General features: G+C 44.8%; 1 protein-coding gene across 1 annotated transcript in view; it reads right to left on the bottom strand.

The window, feature by feature from the left end:
- Positions 1 to 7570: 7570 nt before the first annotated feature.
- LOC144598533 (immunoglobulin superfamily member 3-like) overlaps positions 7571 to 24016 on the bottom strand; it is a 33642-nt gene continuing 17196 nt past the window's right edge. The window contains exons 4-9 of the mRNA XM_078408706.1: positions 22627 to 23007; positions 19963 to 20367; positions 18838 to 19239; positions 17239 to 17649; positions 15719 to 16132; positions 7571 to 8803 (exon numbers count right to left, since the gene is read on the bottom strand). Of these exons, the coding sequence (XP_078264832.1) occupies positions 8586 to 8803; positions 15719 to 16132; positions 17239 to 17649; positions 18838 to 19239; positions 19963 to 20367; positions 22627 to 23007 (2231 nt within the window). The 3' untranslated portion in view covers positions 7571 to 8585. The remainder of the gene's footprint in view (positions 8804 to 15718; positions 16133 to 17238; positions 17650 to 18837; positions 19240 to 19962; positions 20368 to 22626; positions 23008 to 24016) is intronic.

Raw genomic sequence — 24016 nt, 5'->3', positions numbered from 1 at the left:
CTCCTTCCAGCCCAGACGAAAAGTCCTGTAGGTGCGGTATGGGGTAGCGATCAGCCGTGGTGACAGCATTGAGACGCCGATAATCGCCACATGGTCTCCACCCCCCAAATGCCTTGGAGACCATATGCAACGGCGAGGCCCACGGGCTGTCAGACTGACGGACAATTCCCATTTCCTCCATCTTCCTAAATTCCGCCCGTGCCACCACCAGTTTGTCCGGCGGTAGTCTCCTGGCCCGAGCGAAAACGGGAGGGCCCTCGGTGCGGATGTGATGGACCACGCCGTGCTTGGCCGAAGGCGTGTCAAAACGTTGGATGAGCAGCTCTGGAAACTCCGCCAGGATCTCAGCATACGAGTCAGGGGCCGCGACGACAGCCTGGACAGTAGGGCTGGGCGGGGAGGCGATTGTCGGAGCGACGGGCTCCTCGCCGGCGGAGGGTCGGAGGTCGTTACCGCGGACATCAGGGACCAGTGAAAAAGCCCAGAGAAAATCTGCGCCCAGGATCGCTTGTCTGACGTCTGCTATGATGAATGGCCATTCGTACGTGCGGAGGCCTAACACAAGGGACATCTTCCGTATACCGAAAGTGCGAATGGGGCTGCCATTAACCGCGATGAGGGTGGGACCTGTCTTACCCGTTCTGGTTTCGAGGTCGGTCGGCGGCACTATACTGACGATGGCTCCCGTGTCCACCAAAAATTCTGTGTCCGTGAATCGATCGTGGACGTAGAGGCGTCGGTTCTGGCCAATCGTAACTGCCCCTATGTACGATCGGCCGAGGCATTTCCCGCGAAGGTACAAGGTGAGCGGCAGTTGCGGGATTCGCTACCCCATCGTAGGTGATAATAGCACCAGCCGCGCTTGTGCGGATCTTTTTGGCGGGCTTTCGGGGAACTGGCGGGAGACGCGGCGCCATCTTGATGTCGCTGTGGCGTGGTCACTGATGTCGAGACCTTGTTGATCGAACCGCTTGCCTTGTTTTTAGCCGCTATGAGCGCGTCCGCTTTCGCTGCATATGCTTCGGGGTCCTTAAAAGAACAATCCGTGAGCAGCAGTCGGACATCCTCAGGAAGCTTCTCTCGGAATGCCTGTTCGAACATAAGGCAATCCGTATGCTCACCGGCTAGCATCATCATTTCGGCCATGAGAACGGAAAGCCGTCGATCTCCGAGGTCCGGTAGGTGCAGAAGTCTTGCAGCGCAATCATGCCTATTAAACCCGAAGGTTCGCAGTAACACTTTCTTCATGGCCTCGTACTTGCTTTCCGCAGGCGGATTCACGATGAACCGCATCACGCGTGTGGTCGTCTCCGGTGATAGAGCGCTGACGAGGTAGTAATACATCGTCGAGTCGTCCGATATCTTCTTTATATGAAATTGAGCTTCGGTGTGGACAAACCAAGATTGCGGTGAATGTGTCCAAAACAACGGAAGGTGAACGCTTACCGCGCTTAACTCCGGTGTGCCAGGCGCGGCAATCAACAACGAGGCGTCGTGTCCCTGCATAGTCGGTGATCGTCCAGATCACGTCGGGGTCACCAATATGGCGAGTCCGAAAACTTGTTGGTTGTAGAAGAAGTTTATTGCAGCCGCAATATTCGAATACAGAGTTAAACAACAAGGTAAAGGACAACCATCAAAAACTTACTGTCTTCTTCGAAGACTTCGCCGAACTGAACATTTCGGGCGCCAAAAGCGCACATGACCACGCTGGCCAATCAGCGATGTCGCTCTCTGGACCAATCCCCACGGTCGCGTTCACACGTGACCTCGCTGGCCAATCTGAGGGTTCGACGACCCGGACCATTCTCTATGGTCGCTACAGTCCAAGGGTCTCCAATGAGGTGGATAGTAGCTCCGGACTGCTCTCTAGTTGTTGGTAGGATCATAGTAGCTGGGAAGAAACTGTCCCTGAATCTGGAGGTGTGCGTCTTCACACTTTCTGTACTGCTTGCCTGATGGAAGAAGGAGTGGTCAGGGTGCGACTTGTCCTTGATTATGTTGCTGGCCTTGCCAGGCAGTGTGGTGTGAGTGGAGAGGGAGGAAGAGCAAGTGATTGGGGTGAGACTGGTCCCTGGTTATGCTGCTGACCTTGCCGAGGCAGCATGGTGCAGGTGGAGAGGGAGTGACCGGGGTGAGACTGGTTGCTTGTTATGCTGCTGCCGTTGCCAAGGCAGCTGTGCAAGTTGGGTAGTGCCTGTGTTTCATTTATCCAGGGACAAAACTTATTGTTCTTTGTCTGACACCATTTTGACAGGAAATTTGTTCTTGCTTTGTTTCCATGCAGCTGATCATGGTTTAGCTTTACCTTTCTCTAAAATTTATCTCTCCAACTTTCTCTCACTGTTGAACCACATCCCTGCAAAATGATTTATTTTCAATTCTTTATGCCCTGCTGCAAATTCCTAAGATGCACAATGCGTGAAATGCAGCCCTTTGTTTGAGCGATGCTTAGCTGACTGGTGTCCATGTTAGCTTGAGATGAACGTCTGTGGCCATTTACAGCATGAATTGTGGCTGAAGGTGCCTCTGCGGTCCTCACCCGACGCTATTATCTGGAGTTGACAGACTGTGATAGCAATGAACACACAATGGCTAACAGCAGTGCTGCCAAATCAGATCAGTGCGGGAAATGATGCTTAAATGAGCAACAATTAGCAGCAGGTGAAACCTCACCCTGCACCATCTACAGTGCAGCATCATTTACACACATTGGATTTGTCTTTCTACATTGTTAATGTTTGTTTGTTTTATGTATGTGCAGTATGTATGTACGTATATGTATGTATGTGTGTATATGTGTGTATATGTGTGTATATGTGTGTATATGTATGTATGTGTGTATGTACGTGTGTAAATGTATGTATGTGTGTGTAGATATATATATATATATACATACACACATGAAACAGACAATAAAACAAAAAGTTTTGTCTTTTTGCACTTTTATTGTTTGTTTCATGTGTGTGTGTATATATCACACATATAAAACAAACAATAAAATGAAAATAAGTTCAGTGTACACACACACACTATATATATATATATATATATATATATATATTATGGGTGCGTCATGGCAGTTCCTCTAGGATGTATTGCAGAGGCTTTATAAGGTGCTGGTCAGATCACATTTGGAATATTGTGAGCCCCCTTTCTGAGGAAGGATGTGTTCGTGTGGGAGGAGGTTTACGAGAATGATCCCGGAGGAAACCCTCAGGGTCACAGGGAGAGAGTGCAAACCCCACGCAGACAGACAGCAGCCGAGGTCAGGATCTAACCCGGATCTCTGGCGCTGTGAGGCACTCTACCAGCTGCTTGGAGTAACACACCAACAAAGACGAGCTTTCTTTGCAGGGGTCATACATCTGCTGATCTTTCACTCCTTTACCGTAGTTTATCTTCCTTCAAAGTGGTAAAGCGGTAACAATGAACCAAGGTTGAGTGGATATTTAGGACAGTCTCGGGTCACACTTAGAAATGACCAGTGCCTGGTCCTGTTCTGATGATGACCTCAATCTTCCCTTTAATAGACTGCAGCCTACTTTCATCTATTTGCAGCTTTAGTTTAGTTTAAAGATACAGCATATAAACAGGCCCTTCAGCCCACTGAGTCCATGCCGACCATCGATCACCCATTCACACTAGTTTAATGTTATCCCACTTTTTCCTCCACTCCCTGCACACTAGGGGGTAATTTACAGAAGCCAATTAACCTACAAACCCGCATGCCTTCGGAATGTGGGAGGAAACCGAAGCACCCAGAGAAAACCCACGCGGTCACAGGGAGAATGTGCAAACTCCACACACAGACAGCACCTGACTGAAATAGCTTACTGCTGACAGCACAAAAGTGCATTTGGGTTTGTATATAATGTTGAAGGTCTTCTGACCACTTCCCCTGTGTGCTGGTTAGAATTAAGATGCCATCTTGACTGCAAAAACATTAGACCCTTGGAGCATCTTATCTTGGAGGTGATGATCTTGGCCTGTGATGAACTTACCCCATACAGTACAAACCTTCTGTGCATGTTCACTATCAAGTATTCTTGCATCTTGGGGTGCAGGTCCACAGCTTCCTGAAAATGGCAACACAAGTAGATCGAGTGATAAAGAAGGCATATGGTGTGCTTGCCTTCATCGGATGGGGCATTGAGTATAAGAGTCAGAGAGTCATGGTGCAACTCTATAAGACTTTGGTTAGACTACATGACCCCATTTGGAGTATTGTGTGCAGTTCTGGTCGACCCATTGCAGGAAGGATGTGCAGGCTTGATGAGGGTGCAGAAGAGGTTTACCAGAATGGTGCCTGGATTAGAGAGTATTAGAGAGCATCAGAGGTTGAGGGGAGACCTGGTAGAAGTGTTTAAAAGTATAAGAAGCATAGATTGGGTGGACAGTCAGAACTTTTTCCTGGAGTGGAAATGTCAAAGACCAGAGAGCATAGCTTTACAGCGAGAGGGGCAAAGTTTAAAGGAGATGTACAGGGCAAGTTTTTTTTTACACAGAGTGGTGGGTGCCTGGAATGTGCTGCCAGAGGTAGTCGTGGAGGCAAATACAATAGTGACATGTTAGTTAAGCACATAAATATGGAGTGATATGAATCACATGTTGGCAGAGGAGGTTAATTCAACTTGGCATCATGCTTGGCATGGACATTGTGGGCAGATAGGCCTATTCCTGACCTGAACTGTTCTATGGACTTAGTTTTTTAGTTTAGAGATATAGCATGGAAACAGGCCCTTCGGCTCACCGAGTTCTTGCCGGCCAGCAATCACCTGTACACTAATTCTATGCACTAGGGGCAATTTACAGAGGCCAATTAACCCACAAACATGCACGTCTTTGGATTGCAGGAGGAAACTGAAGCACCCGGAGAAAACCCACGCGGTCACAGGGAGAACGTACAAACTCTGTACTGACAGCACCTGTAGTTGGGATTGAACCCGAATCTCTGGCGCTGTGAGGCAGCAACTCACAGCACCTGTGAGGCTACCCACTGCACCACCGTGCCGCACGCCCCAAAGGGCATCTTGATCATCTTGGTCATTCATTTATTTTGCACAGATGGTAAATATATTAGTTACATGATATATATATTACATGTTCCTTTGTGTGCTATTTGAAGTCCTTCCTCAATAATTAAAACAAAGAACCACAAACAAACTATATAATTTCACAACTGCTTTTCCAGTGCTGCCTTGTGAAGAAATTGTGTGATCTCAGCACTCTAAATGGGAAGTTTGAAAGAAATAGATAGTGTGAAAGATTACATTCACCGACACGGTGGCACGGTGGCGCAGTGATAGAGTTGCTGCTTCTCAGTGCCAGAGACCCGGGTTCGATTCTGAGTACAGGTGCTGTCTGCAGGGAGTTTACACGTTCTCCCCGTGACCGCAAGGGTTTTTTCCAGGTGCTCCGGTTTCCTCCCACACTCTAAAGACATACAGGTTTGTAGGTTAATTGACTTCTGTAAATTGTAAATTGTGCCCAGTGTGTAGGATAGTGCCGTGTACAGGGTGATCGCTGGTCGGCACGGGCTCAGTGGATCCACGCTGCATCTCTAAAGTGTAAAGTCTAAACTGCATCTCTAAAGTGTAAAGTCTAAAGACTCCACTGCAAATGAATAGTTATCTTGAACTGGACACCACAAGAAGTTTAAAATCAATTGCATTAACAATCTCCAAAAGAAATAACATACCCTCGGTGGGGAAAAATATAGGTCAGCACTCATGCTAAATGTTCTTTGTTCTATTCCGATCTCCTGATTAAAAAAACAGAAGCATCCTCTGAATTACCAAAAGTTAAACACCATCGCAGGCAGATTGAGATAGAATCATGGAGACATACAGAACAGAAACAGGCCTTTCAGCCCGACATGTCCAGGCTGACCAAGATGCCCCATCTAAGCTAGTCTTATGTGTCCGTCTTTAGCCCATATTCCTCCAAATCTTTCATAGCCATGTACCTGTCCAAATGTCTTTTAAATGCTATCATGGTTGTCATTGAGCTGGAAAGAGTGCAGGCAAGATTTACAAGGATGTTGCCAGGACTCAAGGGCCGGAGCTATCGGGAGAGGATGGGCAGGCTAGGACTTTATTCCTTGGAGCACAGGATGATGAGGGATGATCTTTTCAAGGTGTGTAAGATCATGAGGGAAATAGATAGTGTGAATGCACAGTCTTTTACCCAGGGTAGGGGAATCAAGAACTGGAGGACACAGGTTTACGGTGAATGGGGAAAGATTTACCAGGAACATGAGGGCCTACCTTTTCACTCAGAAGGTGGTGGGTCTATGGAACAAGTTGTTCCAAAGGAGGTAGAAACAAGGAACTGCAGATGCCTGTTTACACAAAAGGATACAAAGTGCAGGAGTAACTCAGCAGGTCAGGTCTGGAGAACATGGATAGGTGGCGTTTTGGGATGGGACCCCCCGGCTGTCAGCTCCAAAACATGGTGACTCTTTGTGAGGCTTAAGTGATGTCTGCTGTATGATTTTACCGGGTTGTATGCAAAACAAGCATTTCACTGTGACAACAAAGTATCATTGAATCAATGTGTTGAGTTTCTTAATTCTGTTGTGCTTAGGAAGTCTTCACATTGCAGCAATGGAGATCAGATGTCAAGCTAGGAACTACTTTCTTTGTCCAATATGAACAGGAAAGGTTTAGAGGGCTATGGGCCCAACAAGGGCAAATGAGACCAGCACAGTAGGCCAACTTGGTGGGCATGGACAAGGTGGGCCGAAGGGCCCATTTCCGTGCTGTAGAGCTCCATTACTCCATCGACTCTGAAATAATTGCGACATCCATTCCCACATTTCATTAGTCACCTGCCTTTCATCAGTTACTGTGTTGGCATCCTCTCTAAAGTAAGGGATAATCAAACATATTTAATTTCTTACTTTATTATTGCAAGACAAAATGTTACATCAGTGCTTCCTTGACAACACAAGAAACGATCATAAATTTTAAATTAAAAACAATGAGAAAATGTAACGTTCTTCAGTAAAAATCAACCGCACGTATCATTTCTTCGGGTGTAGGTACAAGTCGCGATATCAGGAGTTTATTTAGTATTCTTCTGAGGCAATAATTACTCTTTTCTAACTCTTCTGAAGATACAAACCTGAAGATTCTGATTGTAAAAGATGCCTTAAGAATGGAGATGAGAGGGGTGGGATCATGCCAATTTAGTACAAGGACATTTCACACAAGGTTCTACTTCATCGGATGGTATTAAGCCCTTATGTGGGGAAAATTATCTTTGCAGAGCTCATTTTAATATAGTTTAGTTTAGAGATACAGCGCATTAAAACAGGTTCCTTTGGTTCACTGAGTCTGCGCTAACCAGCAACCAACCAGTGACCCCTACACACTAGGGATAATTTACAATTTTTACTGAAGCCAATTAGCCTACAAACCTGTACGTCTTTGAAGTGTGGGAGGAAACCGGAACACCCGGAGAAAACCCACGCAGGTCACAGGTAGAGCGTATAAACTCCGTAAAGACAGAACCCGTAGTCAGGAGCCAACCCGGGTCTCTGGCGCTGTAAGGCAGCAACTCTACCACTGCACCACCGTGCCGCTCCCCACTAGTGGAAGAAATCTATTGCGTGGATTATGGAAGTTGATGGTGAGAGGACAATGGGGGTGGGGGAGAGAAATGGGGCTGGTATTAGCTGTGGACAGCGGGAAGCAGTCAGTGCATCAAAGAATCGGCATTGGAGAATGAACAGTGGTGCAGCTGGTAGAGCCACTGCCTCACTGCGCCCGAGACCTGGGTTCAATCCTGACCTCGGGCACCCTCTGTCTGTGCGTGGAGTTTGTACGCTCTCCCTGTGACTGCATGGGTTTCCTCCGGGTGCTCTGGTTTCCTCCCACATCCCAAAGATGTGCAGGTTTGTAGGTTAATTGGCTTTTGTAAATTGCCCCCTTAGTGTGTAGGAATTGGATGAGAAAGTGGGGGAACATAGAACTTATGTGAATGGGTGACGGATAGTCGGCATGGACTTGGTGGGCCGAAGGGCCTGTTTCCATGCTGTAACTCTAAATTAAACTAAGACAAAGCATCGCTCCTTTCCATATTTATCATTCTTTGCAGGTTTAAAGCAATGGGCTGAAAAGAAATCAGCCAAATATCCCCTCATTGTTAAAAATAACATCTCTATAAAAATATAAAAGTATTAAAAAGTAATAAAGCTATATAACCAACAAAAACACACAAAAAAGCAGGTTCCTCATTCAATCTACACAGTCTCTATCAACCAGAGTGTGCAAAATCACCATTGAAATGGATAGGCAACATTTCCCGTCGGGATCCTTCTTCAGTTTCTGACTCTTCTTCAGCTTAGGAACAAAGATGAACTTCAGTGAAGATTCATTTAAGCAATCCTCATTTGGCAAGAATTGTGAATGCCAACTTTAAATGAAGCAAACAATAAATGTAAGTTGAGTGGGTAGCTTCAGATGCGGATTTTGCTGGGCACTTGTGTGAGCTTCTCCCTCGCAACATATTATTTGGCCGTCATTTAATGACACACTTTGTCCACATCAGAGTGGTACAAAGACGATTCATTCAGTGCGTCATATCACACTTGTATCCTCTTCATTTTTCAGATCGTCAATGGTGGGTTTAATCGGTGTCCAAAGATTATTTTCTTGAGAAGATTTCTGCGGCTTTTTCCGGTTCATGTAAAAGTAGACAGCGAGGGCAGAGAGAGCTATGAAGATGATGAACGGGTAGACAAATAGGAAGTAGAAGAGGGATGAAGAGGCACAGGCTTTGGTGTGGAGTGTAACAGCTGGAAATAAAGAGGCAAAAATCATGTTAGAAGTGGTAATGTTCTTTGAAACAATGAACTGCATATCAAAAGATTCTTCCCAACAACTATCAGGATATCAAACACCACAAACTCCAACTAAACGCCAAACTGCTTGGGTTGTACTAGGGATTGAGGTTTAGTTTGGTTTTACCCAGGGTATAGTTATTTAAAAGACTGTGAAATGCCAAAAAACTACCAGAATTTTAACAATATCAGGAGGGAGATTTTCACTTCTTCGACGTAACCGCATTGGAAACATCGGGCCAAAGAATGAAGAAGTTCTACGGCCAGGCGTGCGTGTAAACAAAGCTTCACACAATTGCAATTGGAGGAAGTGCACAAGAGAGCTTCTCTTCAAATCTGTCCAAAATATATTCTGTTACATTGTTTTGAGTACCCATGGTCTTGTTATTCAAACATGAACATCATCCAAAATTAAAAAAACATACAAAACAAAAACTGTGCAAAAAGTCTTCATTCATTCTCGGTGTCTCCACATTTAATCAGTTTAAGGTGAGGGGGTAAAGATTCAATAGGAACCTAAAGGCATCTTTTTCACCCAGAGGGTGGTGAGTGTATGGAACAAGCTGCCAGAGGAGGTAGTTGAGGCAGGTACAGTCACAACATTTCAATATTTTGGATAGATACATGGATAAGATAGGTTTAGAGGGATATGGGCCAGATGCATTCAGGTGGGACGAGTGTAAATGTGACATGTTGGTCAGCTTGGGCAAGTTGGTCTGAAGAGTCTGTTTCCATGCTGTATGACTCAATTACTCTAATAGTGTCATACTCAGCAGTTTAGTTCAGTTTCAGAGATACAGCATGGGAACAGGCCCTTCAGCCCACCAAAGATCCACTGACCCTCCATCACCCATTTACATTTGGGCTATGTTCTCCCATTTTCTCATCCACTCCCTACACATCATTGGCAATTTACAGAGGGTCAATTAACCCACTAACCCGCACGTCTTTACGATGTGGGAGGAAACCGGAACACCCAGAGGAAACCCAGGCAGTCACAGGGAGAACGTGCAAACTCCACACAGAAGATGGCACTCGAGGTCAGGATCGAACCTGGGTCTCTGGTGCTGTGAGGTAGTGGCTTTACCCGCTGCACCACTGTGCCGTCAACTGTGTTGCACCTATCTTTAAACAAGATACCCTTGCCACTCATGTGATCCTCTGGGGTGATATCCCTTCCCCTGTGGGGGGTGTCCCACCAGACTCTGCCTCCTCCTTGTCCAGCAGTGGAAGGACCCTAGACTGTTGTCCTCCCCCACAGAGCCTTGGTGATGGCTGCACCGAGCTTCAGCGAGTCCCTCAACATGTACTCCCTTCTGGTTATCCCTTTACAAATGGAGTGGCGCAGTGGTAGAGCTGCTGCTTTACAGCGCCAGAGACCCTGGTTTGAACCTGACTATGGGTGCTGTCTGTATGGAGTCTGTACGTGCTCCCTGTGACCACATGGATTTCCTCCGGGTGTTCTGGTTTCCTCTGGTTTCCTCCCACTCTCCAAAGAATTGCAGGTTAATTGGCTTCGGTAAATTTGTAAATTGTCCCTAGTGTGTCGGGTAGTGCTAGTGTACGGGATGATCGCTGGTCGGTGCGGACTCGGTGAGCCAAAGGGCTTGTTTCCGCGCTGTATCTCCAAAGTCTAACGTCTTACTGAATAAAGTGGGGATCAGCAAGATAATTCAAGCAGTAGGTAGCCTCTGATGAATGAATCATTAGAAGCAATAAAGAGCTCTTTGAATAATTCTGCTCATTAGAAGTGGAGATTATAAAAGAAGTAATTAAATTTGCATGCCCATAAGCCAATGATTTGGTCTTGGCTCATGTGTCTGGAGTCCAGAGGCAACTTCAATGTGGAAAGTACTTCAGTATTAGTATCTATTGAATAAAATAGCACTAGCATGGCTCCATCAGTAATACAAACTAAACCAGCACTTGATGTAAATTGAGTGTGCAAATAAATTAGGAAAACAAGTTAAAAAACCCTAGAGTAATCACAAAAAGACACAAAGTGCTGGAGTAACTCAGCAGATCAGGCAGCAATTTTGGTGGACACTTGAGGAAGGGTCCTGATCAGAAACATCCATGTCCTCCAGAGATGCTGCCTAACCCACTGAGTTACTCCAGCACTATGCGTCACTTTTGTAAACTAGCATCTGCAGTTCCTGTTCCTACGTTTATCAACAACTATCCATCAATATACCCAAGGTTGCAGACACTTTAACTTGTAATACATATAATAACAGAACTCTAAATCTAAGCAAATAAATGTTCTAAATCATTCACTTACATTATCCATCAGCTAAGGATTATTAATAAACATAAGGAAGATAAACACAAAATGCTGGAGTAACTCAGTGGGACAGGCAGCATCTCTGGAGAGAAGGAATAGGTGACGTTTCAGGTCGAGACTCTTCTTCAGACTGAAAGTGACGGGAAAGGGAAACAGATCTCGATCCGAAATGTCACCCATTCCTTCTCTCCAGAGGTGCTGCCTGTCCCTCTGAGTTACTCCAGTATTCTGTGTCTACCTTCGATTTAAACCAGCATCTGCAACACTTGGTGCACTGTACCATTACAAAAAGAGAAAACGTGACCAAGATATAATTTAATTGGGCACAGGCAAACAAAAACTTTTCACTGTCTGGGGGCACGAGGAGGAGACGAAGGAGGATAAAATGGAGACGAGGAGGTATTTCTTTAGCCAGAGGTGATGAATCTGTGGAATTCATTGCCACAGACAGCAGTGGAGGCCAAGTTATTAGGTATTTTTAAAGCAAAGATTGACAGGTTCTTCACTGGTAAGCGCATCAAAGATTACAGGGAGAAGGCGGAATTACGGGGTTGAGATGGAAAAATAGATCAGCCATGATTGAAGGGCGGAGTAGACTCGATGGGCTATGTCTTATGGTCTTATAATAAAACAATACCAAATACGTAATATAAAAACAAGGAACTGCAGATGCTGGTTTACAAAATAAGACAGAGTTCTGGAGTAACTTAGAGGTTCAGGCAGCATCTCCAGGGAACATGGGGTGTTCTATGGATGTTCCAAATAATATAAAGAAGACACTAGGAACTGCAGATGCAGGAATCTTGAGCACAGGGCAAGGCGCTGGAGGAACTCAACGGGTCAGGCAGTACCCGTGGAAGGAATGGACAGGCGACGTTTCGGGTCAGGACCTTCTACAAATGCCCAAATAGTATAACGTGCTTTAAGATAATTATTGAGGACAAGGGTAAGATAATAAGCAGGCCATAGATTGGAGACCAGGCAGCGTCAAGGGTATAAGATTAGAACCTGGTAAATTAAAATACACAATATTGTTGGCAGAAAATAAGATTGAAGAACAGTGGGGAACATATAAACGAGCTTCCAACAGAGTCCAGGAAAATATAGGCTACTCAAATAAAAACAAACTAAGCCCAACGGATGAATAAAGATGCAGGAGGAATGAAAATGAGTAAAAAGAAAAACAATTTGGAAGGCAAATAAAAAGAACGGAATTACTTTATCAAAAGACCAAATTAATAACCGTGGACGACTCGACAAATATCAAGAAAAAAGGAAGGTTGCAATACAGGGGCACAGTGGCGGAGCACTAGAGTTATTGCCTCACAGTGCCAGAGTCCCGGGTTCAATCCTGGCTACGGGGGCTGTCTTTACGGAGTTTGTACATTCTCCCTGTGACTGCGTGGGTTTTCTCTGGGTGCTCTGGTTTCCTCCCACACTCCAAAGACGTCCAGGTTTGTAGGCTAATTGGCTTTAGTAAAATTGTAAATTGTCTCCAGTGTGTGTAGGATAGTATTTATGTGCGGGGATCAGTGGTCAGCGCAGACTCGGTGGGCCAAAGGGCCTGGTTCCATGCAGTATCTCTAAACTAAACTACAAATCCTGCCCCTTCTGGCGTGGAGTAGACTGACATGGATCACATGCAGGCAGAGGTTAGTTTCATTTGGCATCGTGTTTGGCATGGACATTGTGGGCCGAATGGCCTGCTCCTTTGCTGTACTGTTCAATGTTCTACAGTATGTTCTTTGACAGGATTAAATCACAGAATGCAGTATTAAAAAGAAAAGATATTAAATAATTATTTAACTTTGGCAGTGATCAGGGAGTCTGCTCACTTAAACACAGCATCAAAACACGAGATTAAAATGAGATAGCCGTATTTAAAATAAAAAGTTAATCAAATGAAGACAATCAAAGTCTTGATCTGAATGGATGACTCCGGTAAGGGAGAGAATCCAGGGAAACAGAAACACAATTACACATAACAATTAGCTTTAAATAGATGCCAAGGGTCTGTGCAATAGCTTGGATAATGGGACATTTGAAAAGGGAAATAAAATATCTTCAGGGAAGGATAATCCCAATAGTTTAATTTCAGTGATAAGAAAATAATGGAATTCAAGAGTCGAGAGTGTTTAATTGTCATATGTAGCGATAACGGAACAATGAGTTTCCTATTTGCTGCAGCTTAACAGCTCCATTAACGTAAAGGACTCAAATAAATATACAACAATGACCAATACTATCAATCAATGATCAGTAGTATTAGGTAACTAGATCATAATAGTGTAAAACCAAAGTTCCACAGTGCAACTAAATCAAGTTCCGTTCTAGTCCACTGTTGCTGAGGGGGTGATGCAGTGATTGATGTGTGGTGTTCAACAGTCTGAAGGTTCCCTTGGCAGAAGAAAATAGAAACAGCCAGAAAAAATGAATAAACGTAGAGCCGACGAGGGGCGGCAGAGTAGCGCAGCGGTAGAGTTGCTGCCTTGCAGCACCCAAGACCCAAATTCGACCCTGGCTACGGGTGCTGTATGTAAAGAGTTTGTATGTGCTCCCTGTGACCGTGTGGGTTTTCTCCAGGTGCTCTGCTTTCCTCACACACTCCAAAGACGTGTAGGTTTGTAGGTTAATTGGCTTCTGTAAATTGTCCCTTAGGTGAAGGATAGGAATAGTGTATCATATCATATCATATCATATATACACAGCCGGAAACAGGCCTTTTCGGCCCTCCAAGTCCGTGCCGCCCAGTGATCCCCGTACATTAACACTATCCTACACCCACTAGGGACAATTTTAAAAAAAACATTTTACCCAGCCAATTAACCTACATACCTGTACGTCTTTGGAGTGTGGGAGGAAACCGAAGATCTCGGAGAAAACCCACGCAGGTCACGGGGAGAACGTACAAACTCCTTACAGTGCAGCACCCGTAGTCAGGATCGAACCTGAGTCTCCGGCGCTGCATTCGCTGTAAAGCAGCAACTCTACCGCTGCGCTACCGTGCCGCGGGTGATCGCTGGTTGGCGTGGATTCGGTGAGCTGAAAGGCCAGTTTCCACGCTGTATTTTTTTAACTCAATAAGCTAGATTAATGATGGAAGGTGACCTAGAGGGGCACGTGGTAGAGCAACACAAAGTGCTGGAGGAACTCAGTGGGCCAGCTCAAGACTGGAATGATTGCTGTACGCGGGAGAAAGCTGGAAAAGTGAGTTGGTGGGGGAGGCAAAGCCTGGTGAGTGATAGGTGAATATAGGTGAGGGAGGCAGCCCCTGGCGACCAAGATACCCCATCTACATTAGTCCCACCTGCTCACATATGGCCCATATCCCTCTAAACCCTTCCCATTCATGTACCTGTTTAAATACCTTTTAAATGGTGTTATATTACCTGCCTCAACTACCTCATCTGGCAGCCCATTCCATACACCCACCACCCTCTGTGTGAAAAAGTGACCACTCTGGGTAAAATGAACTGTAGATGAAAATGAACATGAGCAACTAAAATTGATCTTACGAAAAAATCAATTGAATGACAAATGGCACAATTGATAAGGGGAGTTATAGAGACATAAAGTCATGGAGCACAGAAATAGACCCTTTTATGAAAACATAACTTGAGGTTTAATCAAAGTAAGTTTTGTTGTGAATCGTAGTTAGTCCACATTTAGAACACATAATATAATCAAATTAGGAAAAGGTGGAGGAGTTGCTAATGGAAAATAAATTCCACATTCACTGTAGAAACAAGGAACTGCAGATGTTGGTTTACACAAAAGGACATAAGGTGCTGGAGTAACTCAGCAAGTCCAGCAGCATTTCTGTAGAACATGGATAGATGATGTTTTGGGTCGGAACCATGTTTTCCAGAGATGCTGCCTGACCTGCTGAGTAACTCCAGCACTGTGCGTCCATCATTGACTTGGTTGGGTTGAATGGCTCATTTTTTGTGCTCTATAATTCTGAGAGTAATTTTCTTTTTTTCTTTATATACGTCACAGATTTCTGAATTTGGAAAATTAAATTATTCCAATAAAGCTTTTATTCAATCTATGTATACCTCAGGATGATTATATGTTTAGCTAATACTCTAAAGCTTATTAAAGACATTATCATGTTATTAAAGATGTTATATGGGCCAACAGGTGGGAATAGTGTAGATGGGGCATCTTGGTCAGCATTGACAAGCTGGGCAGAATGGCCTGTTTTTATGCTGCATGACTCTAGGGCTTGAAGTTGTAAAAGAAGGAGAATAATAAATTAGGTCGAATTACTTCAGAGATACAACGTGGAAACAGGCCCTTCAGCACACTGAGCCCGCACCCTGTACACTAACACTATCCTGCACACACTAGGGACAATGTACAATTTTTACCCAAGTCACTTAAGCTACAAACCTGTACGTCTTTGGGACGTGGGAGGAAACCAGAGTACCAGGAGAAAACCCACATGGTTACAGGGAGAACGTACAAACTCCATACAGATGGCACCCGTAGTCAGGATCGAACCTGGGTCTCTGGCGCTGTGAGGCAGCAACTCTACCGTTTGGCCACCATGCCACCCTGGGTAAAATGGTTGCTGGCGTTACCTGAAGGTTGGACTTGAACAGTTGTTCTTCCAGATTCATCGCTTCCTTGAAGAGCCCATTGATTCTGGCCGTTTGTGACCCATTCCTCCACACTGCAATAGTAGACGCCACTATCAGCGGGCGCCATGCTGGTCATGATCAGCTTGTAGTTATTGCTGGAAACCTTCGCACTTTGGAGCGTCGACTTGTGTGAATCTGCCATGAGGTCGCCACGGTAATGCTGGATGTTGTCGCGATCTGTATGGAGCAGCTCTCTCCGAGATGCCTTGGGCTGCCCCTCGTTTTGGAAGAACCATGTCACGGAGAACTGAGAGCTTGCCCGCGTTTGGTTGGTGATAACGCACTCGATTTCAAAGGCCGCATCCTCCTGGACCGACACATGCTTGACCTTGTCAGCGACTTGTAGATTGGCATCTGCAGAACCGATGGAAGGCAGAGACAACAGTGGCACTTAATTTAGTCTAAATGCAATAAAAAGCAACTGCAGATGGCGGCTTATGCCAAAGATAGACACAAAGTGCTGGAGTAAGTGGGGAGTGCTGGGGAGAAGGCAGGAGAATTGGAATGAGAGGAACAGATAGATCAGCCATGACTGAATGGCAGAGCAGACTCGGCCTAACTCTGCTCCTATGACTTAGGAAGTTATGAACCTATGAACACAGCGAGTCAGGTAGCATTTCCATAAAAAATGGATAGGTAATGTTTCGGGTCGGGACCCTTCTTCAGCCTCGACCCAAAACATTGAATATCCATTTTATCCAGAGATGCTGCTTGAACCACTGAATTACTCCAGCACTTTGTGTCTTTTTGAGCTGACCTTATATTTAGACTTCAGAGATACAACGTGGTCGCAGGCCCCTCGGCCCACCGAGTCCACACCGACCCGTGATCATCCTGTACGCTCGCACTATCCTATACACTAGGGTCAATTTTACAATTTAACGAAGCCAATTAACCTACAAACTTGGACCTCTTTGGGGCGTGGGAGGAAACTGGAGCACCCGGAGAAAACCCACATGGTCACAGGGAGAACGTACAAACTCCACACAGACAGTCAGGATCAAACCCGGGTCTCTGGCGCTGTAAGGCAGCAACTCTACTGCTGTGCCACTGTGCTGCCTCTATCTGTGTGTGGTGCATCTGATCTGTTTGGATGGCATGCCTGACAAAGTTTCTCACTGTACCTCGGTGCAACTAACAATAACAATAAACCTAAACCAAAACTTAAATCTAAATCAGTGGTGTAGGATGGAACTACAAATGCTGGTTTGCACTGAACATAGACACAAAATGCTGGAGTTATTCAGCATGTCATGCAGCATCTCTGGAGAAAAGGAACAGGTGGCGTCTCCTAAATCATCACCAAAATCATGTTGTCCAGAGATGCTGCTTGACCCACCGAGTTACTCCAGCACCTTGAGACTTTTGGAGAACTCATGGAGATGTAAATAATCACCTGAACTATCACCTAAATCAGTGGCATTAGTTCCAGTCAAGAGGTGTTTGTGAGATATGTTTACCTGGTGTATGCACTTGGACGGTGGTCACTGCCGATATCACCTTGCTCACTTTATACCAAACATTGTTAGGGTCTAAAAGCCATTCTGAGACCTCACAAAAGTAATTCCCTTGATCGGTCACTTCAGCTTTCCCTATAATTAGTTTGTAAAGATCACGCAAAGTCTTCTCAACCCGCATCTTCATCCACTCCCGATCGCTGGCTCGCAATTGCTCGTCGTATTGAATGATGTTGTTGCGATCAATGTTCAGAAGAGTTCTCTCCTTCTGCCTTTGTGACTCATGGAAGAGCCACGAGACTGAGAACTGGGAATCATTCTGGGTTTGAGCAAAGATTTTACAATCGAGTTCAATGACGTCGCCAACCCTTTTCCGTATAGTTGTGGCCCCTTGCGCAAGCTGCAACCGGCTTACTGCAGAAGTAGAAGAGAAAACATTTAAAAAAACTTTATTATATTTCTTTGTACCATTTAAGCACTGTGGCACAGCATGTAGAGCTGCTGCCTCACGGTGCCAGAGACCCGCATTCGATCCTGACCAAGTGTGCTGTCTATGTGGAGTTTGCACGTTCTGCGTGGGTTTCCTCCGGGTGCTCCGGTTTCCTTCCACATCCTTGCACTAAGTGATTTTTAACTTCATCTTAATTAATATTAATGTTTTAATTCATTTACAACAGTCGGTTGGGTTTTACTTCAAATTTTCTTTAGTCAGCATTGTTTATATTTTGAATATTAGCAACTGTGAAGAACGTTCCCGTCCTAAAACATAGGCAAACCATTCCCTCCACAGATGCTGCTTGACCCACTGAATTACTCCAGCACTGTGTGCTCTTGATTTAATATTCAACTGAATTATCAGGCAACTGAAACACCCTCTAACCAACTAGAGAGCGAGAGCGGTCCTGACTTCCCATCTACCTCACTGGAGACCCTCGGACCAACTAGAGAGCGGTCTTGACTTCCCATCTACCTCACTGGAGACCCTCGGACCATCTAGAGAGCGGTCCTGACTTCCCATCTACCTCACTGGAGGCCCTCGGACCATCTAGAGAGCGGTCCTGACTTCCCATCTACCTCACTGGAGACCCTCGGACCATCTTTAATCGAACTTTACTGGACTTCATATGCAGGAAAGAACTGCAGATGTTGGTTTATACCGAAAATAGACACAAAATGCTGGAGTAACTCAGCGGGTCGGGCAGCATCTGTGGAGAAAAGGAATAGGTGACATTTCGAGTCGGAACCCTTCCAAAGACACCCTCATTCTGAGGAAGGGTTCCGACCCAAAACGTCACCTATTCCTTTTCTCCAGAGATGCTGCCTGACCTGCTGAGTTACTCCAGTATTTTGTGTCTATTAACTGGACTAAGCATTATCTTGCACTAAACGTTATACCTTTGATCCTATATCTGTACGCTGTGGAAGGCTTGATTGTAATCATGTATTGTCTTTCCACTGACTGGATAACGCACAACAAAAAGCTTTTCACCATACACGTGACTAAACTAACTCAATTTTTTAAAGTCCTATTTTTCTTCCTTGCAGTAAAAAGAGGAAGCCAAGCTGGGAACAAGGAAAGACGAGGAGGGATCATTGCCTTACCTGGGGCTTGAACCACCACCTGCAGGATGTTTGACATCGCACTGACTATCCTGACCCATTGATTCGGCCGTTGTCTTTTCCACAATACTGCATTGCATAGAAACTTCCCAGCTTCCAGGCTGCTGACCCTGGACACACGCAAGCGGACCGTGTTGGACGCTGTTTTAGCGACTATCATTTTCCCTTTGAAGCTCACTGCTTTGTCTCCCCACTCGATCGCAGTGTCGTGGCTGAAAGTCACAAGGTGGAAGCTCTCATTCGAATTAGCCGGCTGAAATTTCCACGACACGTCAATTGGGAGGTGATTGATGATTGAAGGCTGGATGTAGCACTGCAGTTCAAATGTACCATAGTATCTTGCATTTGGCGTGCGGGTTATGGCAATGACTTTAAAGATGCTTTCTGACAACAAATTTTAAAAAAGAGAGAAATTAACCTAAGCGAGTTTCCTCCGGGTGCTCCCACATCTCAAAGACTTCCGGTTTGTAGTTTAATTGACCCTCTGTAAATTGCTCCTTGTGTCTAGGGTATGGATGAGAAAGTGGGATAGCATAGAACTAGTGGGAACGGTGATCGATGGTCGGCGCAGAGTCAGTAGGCCGAAGGGTCTGTTTCCACACTGCATCTCTAAACTAAACCTGAAGGGCAACATTTTTCCACACAGAGGGTGACAATAGACAATAGACAATTGCAGGAGTAGGCCATTCGGCCCTTGGAGCCAGCACTACTGGTGGGTATATGGAATGAGCTGCCAGAGGAGGTAGTTGAGGCACGTACTATAAGAGGATAGGACCATTCGGTGAACTTTTGTAACTTTGTCGGCGCCAGAAAAGTGGCGACACTTGTATTGGGTTGTGTGCAAAACAAAGCATTTCACTGTATCTAGGCACATGTGGCAATAAAGTATCATTGATCATTGAATATAAGCGATACGTGATCAGGTACATGGAAAGGAAAGGCTTGGAAGGATATGGGCCATATGGGCTAGTGTAGATGGGGCATCTTGGTTGGCATGAGAGAGTTGGGCAGAAGGGTCTATTTCCGTGCTGAATGACTCTGACTGTGCCTCTAGGCGGTAAATCCCTTGCATCAAAACAAAGTGTCATAGACAATCGAAATGCTCACCCAGAGATTTAATTCTCACTGCCTGATCACTGCTGACATAATCTCCGATTAGTTTCCAGTGTTGGTTGGGCATCACCGTCCATTTCATCACTTTGCAGGAGTACAGTCCTTCGTCTGAAATCCTGGCATCATAAATGCCCAACGTGAAAGTATCGGACCCCACTCTGGCCATCCGGACTTCGCCGTGACCAACTCGCTCATGGTAGGGCGGAGCGGTGACTTGGACACCATTCTGCTGCATCTCAATTATATCGCTCTTCACATTGTGCTTGTCCGTGAACTGCCAAATAACTGAAAGCTGCCCATGCACTGTGGCCCCCGAATGAACGTTGCAGGCAAACTCAAGTACATCTCCTTCCAAAATCTCCGTTGCATTAATGCTGATCTCTACCCTAAGGTCCGCCTCTGTGAAGCAAGAGAGAGTTGTGTTAATGTCGGCAGTCTTTGATGCAATGTATACTTGGTAGAGGAAAAACAAGATTTAAATCATGTTCACAAGTTGTAGGAGTAGAATCAGGCCATTTGGTCCAATAAGTCTACTCCGCCATCTGTCTTCCCTCTCAATGCCATTCTCCAACCTTCTCCCCATAACCCTTGACACCCTTACTAATCAAGAACCTATCAATCTCCACCTTAAAAAAATTAATTGACTTGGCCTCCACAGCCTTCTGTGGCAATGAATTCCACAGATTCACCATTCTCTGACCAAAGAAATTCCTCCTCATCTCCTTTCTAAAGGTATGTCTTTTTATCCTGAGGCTATGGCCTCTGGTCCTAGACTCTCCCCATAGTGGAAACATTCTCTCCACATCCACTCTATCCAGGCCTTTCACTATTCGATCTGAAGAAGGGTCTCGATCCAAAACATCATCTATTCCTTTACTTCAGAGATGCTGCCTGACCCGCTGAGTTTCTCCAGCATTTGAGTCTATCTTTTGAATTGATAATGTTAGATAACATAATGATGAATAATAATAATGCTTTGTGGTAAAAAAAAACCCCACACAAAACACTGGAGTAACTCAACGGGTCAGGCAGCATCTCTGGAGAACATGGGAACATGGTTGGGACCTTTTTTCAGACTGAACTTGCCTTACCAGCGATACAATATCATACATTATCCATCCTACTTATAAGCCAACTCTTTTTTACTCTTGATACAAGGAACTACAGATTCTGGATCCCAGGCCAAAGAAGACATAAAGTTATTCCTAACTGAGCTAGGAATGAATTGAATCCTATTCCAAAGCTTTTTCAGTACAGTCCCACCTCTGCTTCATCCATGCGTCTGCTGCCATTGCAATATCGTGGAGAGCACAAAACTGATCTGGTTTTTATTGCCGAAGATTAATGCTTCATCCACCTTTTTCAATATTGTGGCTGAGCACAGGGCCGTCTTTACAGCATTATGGGCCCCAGGCAAAGCAGTGTACTGGGGCCCCTACGACAACTACTCACACGAATAAAAATGTAAATGGTCGATAAAATTAAACATATATTTATTTTATTGGCACTTCCAACTCTCTCTTCCCCCACCACCAACCCCCACCCTTGCTGTCCCCCTCTCTAGTCCCACTCTGCCTCCTCCCACCCCCACTCTCTCCTCCTCCCACCCTCCCCGTCGCCCCCACCGTTACTCTCCCCCACCCCCCTTTCCCTACCAGCCCCCCCCTGTCGTGCCGGCGAAAAGCACTTACCGAAAAGCACTTAGCGATGGACTTAGGGTGCTACATTGTTGCGAAAAGCACTTACAGATCGCTGTGAGAAGCACTTAGGGATGGAAAAGCAAAGCACTTAGGGAGCTAATTGTTGCGAAACAGATCGCTGTGAGAAGCACTTAGGGATGGAAAATGTTGTGAAAAAAACACTTAGGGACCGAAAATGTTGCGAAAAAAAGCACTTATTGAACCTACATTTTTAAAGTAGTATTTATTTATTGCAAGTCACTTAACATACACAGATCAGCATGGGGCCCCTATGCTCGTGGGGCCCCGGGCAAGTGCCCATCAGGCCCATGCGTTAAGACGGCCCTGGCTGAGCAGAGATCTTCTTACAATCAAAATGTACCATTTTATCTATCAATGTATCATAAACACTAATAATGCACAATTTTATCTTTTGCTATATCATAAGCACTAATAAATAATGCAATTTGGTCGTGTTTTCGATACAACAATAGATGATGTTTTGCAGTGTTTACAATACAGTAATAGAAAAAAATGCATTTTGTAGTGTTTATGATATTATAAAAGATAAAATAAATTTGTCGTTTATGATACCGTAATAGATAAAATACATTTTGTAGTGTTTACAATACAGTAAAAGATAAAATAGTACATTTTTAGTGTTTACAATTGTAATGCATTAACTTCATCTATTACAATTGTAAACACTGAAAAATGTACTATTTTATCTTTTACTGTATTGTAAACACTACAAAATGTATTTTATCTATCACGGTATCATAAACGACAAATTTATTTTATCTTTTACAATATCATAAACACCACAAAATGCATTTTTTTTCAATTACTGTATTGTAGACACTGCAAAACCTGTTATCAATTGTTGTATCGAAAACACGACCAAATTGCATTATTTTTCCTGTTACTTTATCTTAATCACAATAAAAAAAAGAAAACTGTTCAAGTCTGTGTTCCTTACGTGGTCTTTGCACAGTGATTACAATCTCCTCGGACCTGTTGGAAGAGAACGCTCCCATTGTAACTTTCTCACTCTCCTCCACCTGGCAGCGATAACTCCCTCCGTCCTCCAGTTTAATCTGGTACAGTTTCAGAATGTATTCCTTGTCGTCTTTCTTCCTGACGGCCAACTTTCCTGAATTCTCTCTCGCTCCGTATTCACCGTGGAAGGACAGGACCGCACTGGGTCCCATACGAACCACCTCATCATTGTTCAGGAACCAGAGCACGGTGAAGAATCGCTCTGTAGGATTCCGAGCTTCCACCATACAGGTAATCTCCAGCGAGCCTCCGACATTAATATTAACTTCCTTGGCTTTAATAAGAGCACGAAACTCCTTACCTGCAAATAAAGCAAGCGGCAGTTAGTGTATTGTCTTTAGCTAGGTTTAGTTTAGTTTAGTTTTAGTTTAGTTTAAATTTTAGTTTAGTCACAATGTTGCAAATATCTGTAATCTCTTCTTATCAACATTTCAACATCACCTGCAGCTCATTATCTGAAGAAGGGTCTCGACCCAAAACGCCACCCATTCCCTCTCTCCTAGATGCTGCCTGACCTGCTGCGTTACTCCAGCATTTTGTGATACCTTCAATTTGTACCAGCATCTGCAGTTATTTTCCTACACTACTTGCAGCTCATTATTGGCAGCTATTCAAACTGAGCCAATAAAGCAGATCTAAAACATGCTTTTGAATGATACAGCCGGGATAGAGTGGATGTGGAGAGGATGTTTTTATTAGTGGGAGAGTCTAGGACCAGAGGCCATAGTCTCAGAATAAAAGGGCATACCTTTGGAAAGGAGATGAAGAGTATTTTTTTTTAGTCAGTGGGCGGTGAATCTGTGGAATTCATTGACACAGTTGGCTGTGGAGGCCATCAATGGACATTTTTAAAGTGGAGATTGATAGATTCTTGATTAGTAAAGGCATCAGGGGTTATGGGGAGAAGGCAGAAGAATGGGGTTTAGAGGGAGGGACCGATCAGCCATGTCTGAATGGCGGAGTAGACTTGATGGGGCGAATGGCCTAATTCTGCTCCTATCGCTTGTGCAATACTATCTTTTATATTACTAAAACTCTCATCTTGTATATTTGTAGGTTTGTGGATATATTTGTTCCCGAAATACAGCCAAAATGGTACGCGATAGCGCAACAATTTTAGGCCCACCCTACTCACCATTTGCCCGCGATCTCGATTGATCAAGTTTTCTTACATTTTAAAAGCAATTAACTTAATAAACTTTGATAAATGTGCTTTCCCCCCCCCCACCGGGAGGACCGGCGCCCGTCCCAGTGTGCCCTGCACCTGACTTTCCTCCCATGGTGCAGCGTGGCTGTAGAGGGTCAAAGAA

Source organism: Rhinoraja longicauda, chromosome 12 (genome assembly GCF_053455715.1).
Source record: "Rhinoraja longicauda isolate Sanriku21f chromosome 12, sRhiLon1.1, whole genome shotgun sequence".
Taxonomy (NCBI): Eukaryota; Metazoa; Chordata; class Chondrichthyes; order Rajiformes; family Arhynchobatidae; genus Rhinoraja; species Rhinoraja longicauda.
The sequence above is the reverse complement of the archived record's forward strand: the minus strand, read 5'-3'. Positions and strand labels throughout refer to the sequence as shown.